The sequence below is a fragment of the Simochromis diagramma genome, unplaced genomic scaffold (assembly GCF_900408965.1).
Source record: "Simochromis diagramma unplaced genomic scaffold, fSimDia1.1 OVJJ01000663.1, whole genome shotgun sequence".
Classification (NCBI taxonomy): Eukaryota; Metazoa; Chordata; class Actinopteri; order Cichliformes; family Cichlidae; genus Simochromis; species Simochromis diagramma.
Genome location: NW_024387049.1, coordinates 426,253 through 435,581, shown reverse-complemented (window position 1 = coordinate 435,581; position 9,329 = coordinate 426,253). Strand labels below are relative to the sequence as shown.

Below are 9,329 nucleotides of genomic sequence, written 5' to 3'. Positions count from 1 at the left end.
GTCAAGATGGCTCTAAAATAGCACGCGCAAGCTCTGCCTTATGTGTTCTTGCTCATTCTGATGGTTGTGACCGGTCTTTGTCTGTCCTTATCTCTTTTCGGCAAGTATTTTGCAGAACATGCTCGTCCCTTCAGAGCAATCCAAGTGCTACCTCTCCGCCCCCTGAATTTCTTCTCTTCGCTTCCTCAATTTTTTTCCTCCGTCTGTCTTTGTTGCCCTATGCTCAGTCGGGTTGAGGACTCGTCAGCTGATTTCCACCCTCATCTGTTCTGTCAGATCTGCAGTTTTTTTTTCTGTTTTTTTTTTGTTTGTTTTCACAGTGACACATCAGCTGAAAAGGACTTGATTAAACCTTTCTCTCCCACTTCTTTCTCTTTCTTCCTCTTTCTCTCTTCCCCCCACAAGTTGCAACAGAATGGAGCAAATCAGGGAATCAATTCAATGTAATCATGACAAATGAGTCCCGGCGGTTCGTGCGTGTTTGTGCGTGTGCACGCTTGTGTCTGTGTGTGCGTGTGTGTGTTTGGGACAGAGCTGCTGGGAAATCACAAATGAATCAATCAGCTGTTATCACATCAGCAAACACTGCAAGAGGGAGGGATGGAAGGATGCATGCGTGAATGATGGATGGATGGTTTGATAGGCAGAGGGGAAGATCGTGTACTCACTGTGTGTGTGTGTGTGTGTGTGTTGTGCAAAGATAGATGGCAGGTTGAAAAGATCTTCATGTGTGTGTGTGTGGGCACGAGCAGGAGGGGGGAGCTGTGTTAACCTTGGAGCTGTCAGAACAGATGGGAAATGGGGAGGGCCACAGGCTGAGAGGGATGTGTTGTCTGGTGGAGGAGGACGAATCCTGGCTACTTTAGGAAAAGGGATGGCACAGGGGGTGAAAGGTGGCACCAACATGCATTTTTTTTCTTCTTCTCCAGAGCATACTTCTGCTGACATGCAGTTTCCTGATAAAAGTTGCAAATAGCAGCCGTGACTGGAAAGCAGAGTGAGAAATGACAGCACAGGACAGTTGGCATGAAGAGACGAGGAGTTTGTGGGTGGCAGAGAAAAAAGGAAAAAACAAAACAATAGTTAAGATGGTTACTTAACTAAACCAAGCTGATGCTCATCAGCAGTAATCGGTACAAGAACAGACTAGAAATGCAAGCTCAAGCTCTAAAAATGATCTGTTTTTAAATTCTGACACTACTGGATGTTTTATCTAACTTTTAATCCATGCTTCTTCATGCTTGTATGAAATGGCATGTTGTCGCAAGGCAGTTATGTTAAAAGCGCTTTAGTGATACATGGTGGTCAAATGTGGCAGGGTGCCGTCCATATCTGAGCTTTTGAACATTTACTTTCCAGTTTTCCTGTAAATGTTTTTATTTTTTTTCTGTAAGTACCGCAAAAGCGAGTCTCTCATCCTGTGGAAGCTCTGCTCTTTTGCATCGCTGTTGCCAGTGGTAGTCTGTGTTTTTGCTCTGCAGCAGCCTCCGACAGCTCGGAGTAAGCGTGAATGACTGAAACATTTCTCCACCTTCTGCAGGCTCCTGTACGAGGACCACCGTTGCTTGTTCCTGTCCGAGACGAGTCTGTTCACCAAGTCACACAGAGACATGCTGTTTGATATAGTGGTGGTGGTTAGTATATGGAGTCGAGGGCATCTAAGGGTTGTTGTTTTTTTGTTTGTTTTTTTGGGGGGGGTCCCTTTAATTAGCCACCCATCAATATCACTCTGCCAAATGCTGCGCCTTCATTTTGACGCCCACACAGGATTACTGCACCCCCGCCCCCCTAAATTTGTTAAAGTGTTTGTAGTGTCGGCACAGTGCTTTGGGAGAAAGAAGATGAATGGAATCAAGGATGGTCTCCTCCACAGCTTTAAAGTGCAGTGGGAGGGGTGGGCGGGGTTTTTTCCCCGTCTATCTAAATCGAGGCTTTTGGTTGAATACGACTAGAGTGTGCTTGTGTGTGAGCGTACATGCATGCGTTGGCTCGGCTCACAGCTCCATAAACCCAGCTGATTAAGGGTTAATGGCCTAGCATAGGGAGCTCTTGGCCTCCTGATTGGCTGATTTGTTTCTGTGGGTGGGGTTGTCATCAAGTGACAGATGGTGTATAACAGGGAGTCAAGGCGCAGTGGTGTGTGTGTGTGTGTGTGTGTGTGTAAAATATATACATATAATATATAAATAGCTACAGGGTGTCTCCAAGTATAATGGAAAGATGTACAATGGAGGTCCCTCCAGTCTCTTCGCGCTTTATTTTTCTTACGCAGCAATCATTTTAAAACTCTGCTTACACACTATAAACAAACCAACACTATGAATTCTGAAGTCTTACACACATGCTGTACATGGTGATGGAATTGTGTGTAATCCAAATTAAGTTCATATTAAGTTCATCATATTTCATCTTTCCCTTCTAGACGAGCACAGCCCGCAATCAAAGTGTTAATAACCACAAATGCCACACAAGACACACTTTTTTTTCTTTTTCTTCTTCTTCTTTCTTTTTTTTTCAAGCATGAAAGATGTCAGTAGTAGATTGTGTGTCTGTGGGGTTTTGGGGCAAGTGCGCCTACCTACATTAGAACAGGCACGCACACATATATACATCCACAGAGGTGTTTTTTTTCTCTTCTTCTTCCCCCTGAGGATTCAGCCAGATCGTTGTAGTTGGCAACATTCCCAGTTTACACACATCACACTCCTGATTCACCTTGTTAGAAATTCATCTGTTTTGCTGATCCAGGCTCACAACTAGCATGCATGAAGTGTGTGTGTGTGTGTGCGCGCACGCGAGTGTGAGAGAGCGCGCGAGTGTGAGAGAGATTAGCAATATCTTCTGTGAATATCACTGAGTAGTTTGCACCGTTTCATCTTTCTGCTCAGTGTGGCATTAAGAACAAAAGCAGACAGGCTCTGAAAAGGTTGCTTTGTTCACCGTGTTTACGTGTGTTTGTGTGTTCTTGCAGACGGTCTGATGGAGCGTCTTTGTACCAAGTATCGTTGCATGCCCATCTGCTGAAGACACCCTCAGTGTCACACACAAAGGATTCTATATGTGAAAGCAACTGAGGTAAAAATGGGTACACCAAGCAATACTTCACCCTCCGAGGTCTGAGTCGTCATCATCAGCGATGACCCCAACTCTGCAGCCTGATTTAGATTTCTGAAGGAAAAGCTGACGACATAACCTACTGAAGTGGCCGACATCATTGCCTACATTTATGCACAAGCGGGTGTGTTATCTGTTAATTAAAGTGTGGTTTTGTCCCAGTGTTTTATATGCAGTACCAGCCAGCTGGGACTTTTCCCCTCCAGGATCTCCGCTCTACGCTGTGGTCACTTTTTCAGGGCTAAAAATATATTATCATTCATTTCGATAATTTCAGCGATCTCCTTGACACATGAGTTCTCATATTGTTTAATATTTTTCTTTATGCTGAGATGATGATTGTTATTCTCTCACTGATGTACTGAAAAACTGCATCGAAAAAAAGTATCCCAACATGCCCTGGACAGTGCTGAACAGGCCAGCCACAAAGTAGCTGCAGCCTGCGTCAACCTGACGTGTAGTTAGGGCGAAAGATTTCTGAGGTATTTACAGCTGAGATGTAGCTTTGGTGTTTCCAACTGAAGAAGAAATACATGGAAATTCAGAACATGTAGCTTTTGCTTTCATTAAATTATAAGCCAAAATATCAGGTTAATGTAAGGTTTGAGTCACTCACACTGTTTTCATTTCAATCCTGTTGCCAAGACTGGGAGAAATCAGGAATCACATATTTTAATAGCTTAGGGTTAGGGGTACTTAAACCTCATGGTGATGACATGTTTGGAAAATGATTTCCCAGTTTACTGCTGTGGTCTTTTTGCCCAGATCACATTTATACTTTAAATAAAAGGCTTAGATCAACATGAGCCATGGAAACTGAGAAAAACGGAGTTAAAATTTGCCTGGCTATTATACACTATCATGTTTAATTTTTCGACTCTTGACTAGAAGCAATTACTTCTTAAGGAGCTCTAATTTGCTGAAGGACTGCTAGGGATTTATTCTTTTCCTTTATTCAATCCACCAATCACAAGAGTGTTAAAATCTCTCGTGAGTTTTACCTACTTTGATGTGATGGCCGTAGCAAGGTGCGACTGCCCCAGAAGTATCTAACTTAGCCAGGTAATTAAACCTAACAATGATGAGAGAAACTGTCAAAAGATAAAGAGGCAGATAGACAGACTGTGACCTGTTTGTCAGCCATTTCAGACTTGATTGAAAGTGAAAAGAGCAGCAGTGTCACCATCACAATCATCCCAGAGGGCTGAGTAACAATAGGCTTTAACCTGACAGACGTAGAAAGAATAAGGCGGGGGAGTGAGCGGCACTCCCGGATTTGGAAAGACCAAATCTCACATGCCATCAAAACTTCTCTCCTCATCTGAAATGCTAAGAGTAGAGTTTTTAGAGACAAGTGCAATAGTCAGTGATGACTGACAAGGCATTGTTTAGACAGCTCAGAGGGGAAGATGGCTCTGTAAATGTCCCCCCCCCCCAATGCTTTTAAGAAATGCGCTCCCCTGATTTTTGCCTGGTCTTTGGCGCTCCGCTGCAATGATTTCAGCACTGGAAGATCAAATTTGGATTCCCTGACACTAAGCTATGATTAGTGCAAATTGATTTTACAGGTATGTCCATTATAGAGACGGAGGGGAGGTATAGCAAGCCGTTTCTGACATTTACAATATTACTGCACTGCAAGACACCAAGATTGGTTGGACAGACGGACTCAGCGGGAGGGAGAAATTTCAGCAGTTTGGAGGACTCTCCATGTCTATCACTGACAGATGCATCAGCCTCGCTCTTCCCTCTGTTCTCAGTGTCTCACTTGTCCTTCCTATCATCGTCAGATGGCCCGTTTGGCTCAGCGGACAGTTTGGTCAGTCATGTAGAGTTTTTAGATCAGTCAGTGTGTCGGCTAGTGGACAATATTAAGACTGGTCAGTAGGCAGTAAGCGGGCTGAATGGTTTGTAGCCATCCAGGGCACTGTGTCAGATTAATCAGCGTGGCTTCGGTGGTTGCTGGGTGTGTTGGTATATGCATGTGGGTAGTTCAAGTGGTTTGGCCACATGTAGATTGAAAGTAGATCTGCACTGCACATACCGCAGGGGGCTACTTTGGCACGAGTGTGTTGCTACCATGGACTGTATATCAAAGATGGATGTAGGTTCTGCGTCTGAAAGGTGAAGCCAATGCAGAAATGCTTCAAACCTGCATTATTCCTAATGGCTGTCAGTAATGACATTTCAAAGTCTCATTGAGTGCAGCAGGCTGTTAATTTAGTAACTTACAGGCCCTATTGGAGTCAAATAGAGCGGAGTGCGACTGTCAACTGCCTGCTTGGCATCTTGTAGTTTTTCTTCAGTTTCTCAGTCAGATCCACCCCGCATTTGGCACATCTGCTTATAAAAGTGCAAGATGGCAAAGGCAAAAATATGAAGTTTGAACCTATTCCGACATGACCGTGACCATCTGTCATAGAAACACCTCTGATGTAAGTACTAGTAGTTTGTGTCCTCTGGTCCGTCATCAGTGAGTATGGGGTCTGTGCATACGCCTGCACTTTTGTTTTGTTTCCCACACCATGTGGACTTGTCCAGAGAATTTATCACAGTTTCAAATAAATATAACAGGAATGACTAAGCAGTCGTGTTATATAGAGTCTGATCAAGTCTTGAAAGGAGAAAATACAGTCCAGTAACAGTAGACACCAGGAAATAGGCCGCTCAAGAAAATTATTAAGATGGCAAACGCACTTAGGACAAGTAAAGATGGACAGAAACATCAGCCTTTTTTCTTTCTGACAGTTTTGAGTGTAACTGGTACACTTATACACTTTTCAAACTCTGAGGTAATCTACCTGGAATGTACATTTATATAGAACCTGCAGGGCAGCACAGGATTACATCGGTTTTTTGTTTCAAGGCCTCTGAACATTGGAGGATTGCAGTATTAAGTGTTGTGGCTTTGTGTCTGCGTTTAACATGTGTAGTCCTTTGTCAGCAGCTTGGCTGTGGATTGAGATTTCGGCGTAAAGAGAAGGCTGTTAGCTTGTACATTTGGAGGATGTGGTGAGTTGACCAGTTTCATTTTGGTTCAGACGGTTTTGTGAGTTGGTTGGCGAGACGATACGCGCTGTCAGTGTCGTCGTCACTCTCTTCACTCGCTCTCTCGTAGCTCCTTATCTTCCTTTGTCTGGTGAAAGCAGTTTACAGTTGATTGGCTCTGGCTGTGTTTGCATGTGTGTGTCTGTGAGCTACCTTGTGTTTGTGCTCACAGCATTTGGTTTGGAAAAGCCTATTGTGGGATTTTTGCCAGGGGATGGCTTAAAACAAGCTTATTAGGCCACTCCACCATGCTGGCCCACACCCCAGAATTAAGTGTGTGTGTGTTTCCTTGTGTTTGCACCGATGTTTGTTGGTGTGTCAGAGTTTTAGTTATGTACCTTCCACATAAACCACCATGACTAAAATAGCCATACTATTGTTTTGCACTTAGGTTGTTTGGCATCCCCTTTATGTTTTGTTTTTTTGTCTCTGCCTTTTGAACTTCTATGTGTAAAAGAAGCGGTAGGCTGTGGTTTGTGACATGCACTAATCCAAAGTGCATGCACACACACAAACACCTGCACACACTCTTTACCTCATAAATAATTGACCTGTCAGAGTGAAATGACATGACAGAACAGATACTTTCCCCTCCTCCATTCTCTTTTCTTCTCTCAAATTTCTCCACCTTTATCTCCATCTAACACTTGACATTAGTCAGGTTGTAGTTTCTGACTTTGGATATGTTTGCAACAGCTATGTTGTATTTAAAATACTTTTTTTAAGCATTGAAATATGAAACAGAAGAGGACCAAAGATGGAGCCTGGACTTGCTCTTGCTTTCATTTGTACTCTGGGTGTCACATGGGGTTAATCAATAAAATCTCATGAGTGGTTACAGTGATGTCATTTATTGCTTGTGCAGTTGTTTTTAGCCTCATGCTACTCAATTAAGTGCAGGTTTGGAACTTGTTTGTGAAATTGGCCAAATGGTTACATCGAGTCCTGAAATGCCTTTTAAAAAGTACAGGAAATGCTCATCTGCAGACAGCCGACAACAGAGGCCAGCACTAAATGGTCGGCCTGGTGTGTCAGGGCTAAAGATTAACCATGCAAAGTGGACATTTATTTTGCCAACTGCCTTGCTATCCTGTGGGTGTAGGTCTGGGTGTGTATGTGGGGCCAGGAAACGATCCCACCCTAGCAACCTTCCTACTACACACGCACACACAGATACACTGAGCCTTGGACAGAGAGACCCTGAGTATCAGATGGCTCAGTGTCCTGTTGAAGCCTGATGAAGATGTGTGTTTTGTACTCAGTCTTCACTCTGTGTGTTTGTAGAGGCTCAGGTTACCACAGTTTCTCCTGCCTTTTTTTTTTCTTCTACATCTTTATGTTTTAACATAAAACTTAAACAAATTAAACTGTGTAAAAGTTGCAATGAAGTTGAATTACTCAAAAAAAAAATGTCTGATTGCATTTTATCGTACTTTTGTAAGACCATTTAAAGCTCACCCATCTCTATCGTCCCTCCTTTGTGTCCCTGCAGGATTTCACCTCAGCGGCACAGTGACTGAACCCGCCACATCGTCTGAGCCGGAGGTCACCCACAAGGTAGCCATCAGCTTCGACCGGTGCAAGATCACCTCTGTCACCTGTGGCTGTGGGAACCGAGACATATTCTACTGCGCGCATGTCGTGGCGCTCTCACTATATCGGATTCGCAAGCCCGAACAGGTAATAACCACAGCTTTGTGATGCTTCCTTTCCATTGGGTTAACATTCCCTAACCAAAATATGCAACACATTCCGTTAGTGCTACGATCAGTGATGGTTTCTCTTATGTTTATCAATGCTGGTTACATCACTCAAAACACAGTAGAGGCTGTAGTGCCATAAATCAAAGTGGCTCTATGCACATTTTCAGCTCTGTGCTCTTAAATTTGGACTCTACTTGGGTAGCTTTGCATCATTCACCAGTCAAAATGTATCGATTATACTTTTAGGCTAGCTTTGTTCCGATTGGCTCCCCTACAAAAACACAAGGTTTGAGCAGCAGCTGGGTAGAGTTGCATTGCTCACAGCCTGAGCTTATGTGCCTGTGATGACCATATTAGGGATTCCACTCTCTCTCTGACATCATACAGAGCCAAGAGTTGGAAAAATAAACTTTCTGATAAGCTTTTGATTCACCGGGATTATTTGTACACATTAATTGAAAATTTTTCCAAGCTTAACACGAGCATCCATCACTGTGACATTATGCAAATAACTGTGCAAATAACTGAGAAATCCAAGAAGACATCCACCACAGTTAATACAACGTGGCTCTACGTACCTTTGTGTCCCGATCATAGATGGAGCAAAAGATGGACAGAGTTTCCAGGTCTGAAAAGTGAGGCCAGTGCCGAAATATCTTAAACCTGTATTCTTTTTTTTAATGGGTGCAAACGCCTCAGAAACATGATCTCTTTAAACACTTTCCTAGTAAGTTTATGGCTTCAATCACTGAATTTGATTATATATTGAATAAAACATTTAGTCCAACAAAGTGTCATAGTCGGACCTGCTCCTCTTTCGTCACATGTGGTTTTAAAACACTCATCCCGAGGCTTCAGAACACTTCATCCATCTTTTTCAATATGTTCTACGGACCAAATTAAATTAAGTTTATTAAAAACTGCCCTGAACATTCATAGTACAACTGGATAACCGTATTTTAAGGTACATAAATCATGTCTCATGAGCTCAAAGACCAAATTATGTTTCCACCTGAGACTTTGCGTTTAGAAAACTTTACAGTAATAACATGCAGTTGACACACTGGACACCCACTTGTGTTTGTTGCAGGTGAAGCTACGGCTGCCTATCTCAGAGACTTTGTTCCAGATGAACAGAGATCAACTACAGAAGCTGGTGCAGTATCTGATCACAGCCCACCACACCGAGGTGCTGCCCACTGCTCAGAAACTGGCCGATGAGATTCTCTCTTCCAACTCTGAGATCAACCAGGTCCATGGTGAGAGCACAAACCACAAACCACATTCCACGCCAGGTTTTCAATGCCGTAAATTCCTGACAGTCATTCGGAAAGTTACAGCTCTTTCCTTAATTCTTAAAAAGTTCTTGCTCTGTGGAGGTGCTGCCCATCCCTCTTCAGCGATATCTTCACAGCAACAGGCCACACTTAAAAGCCTCGCAACTTGAAACATGCTGCACGCCAG

The 9,329-nt window shown here is 43.3% G+C and overlaps 1 protein-coding gene across 1 annotated transcript in view; it reads left to right on the top strand.

The window, feature by feature from the left end:
* Positions 1–9,329, top strand: part of zswim5 (zinc finger, SWIM-type containing 5) — a 63,367-nt gene that overhangs the window by 38,187 nt on the left and 15,851 nt on the right. The window contains exons 2-3 of the mRNA XM_040044975.1: positions 7,655–7,842; positions 8,956–9,124. Of these exons, the coding sequence (XP_039900909.1) occupies positions 7,655–7,842; positions 8,956–9,124 (357 nt within the window). The remainder of the gene's footprint in view (positions 1–7,654; positions 7,843–8,955; positions 9,125–9,329) is intronic.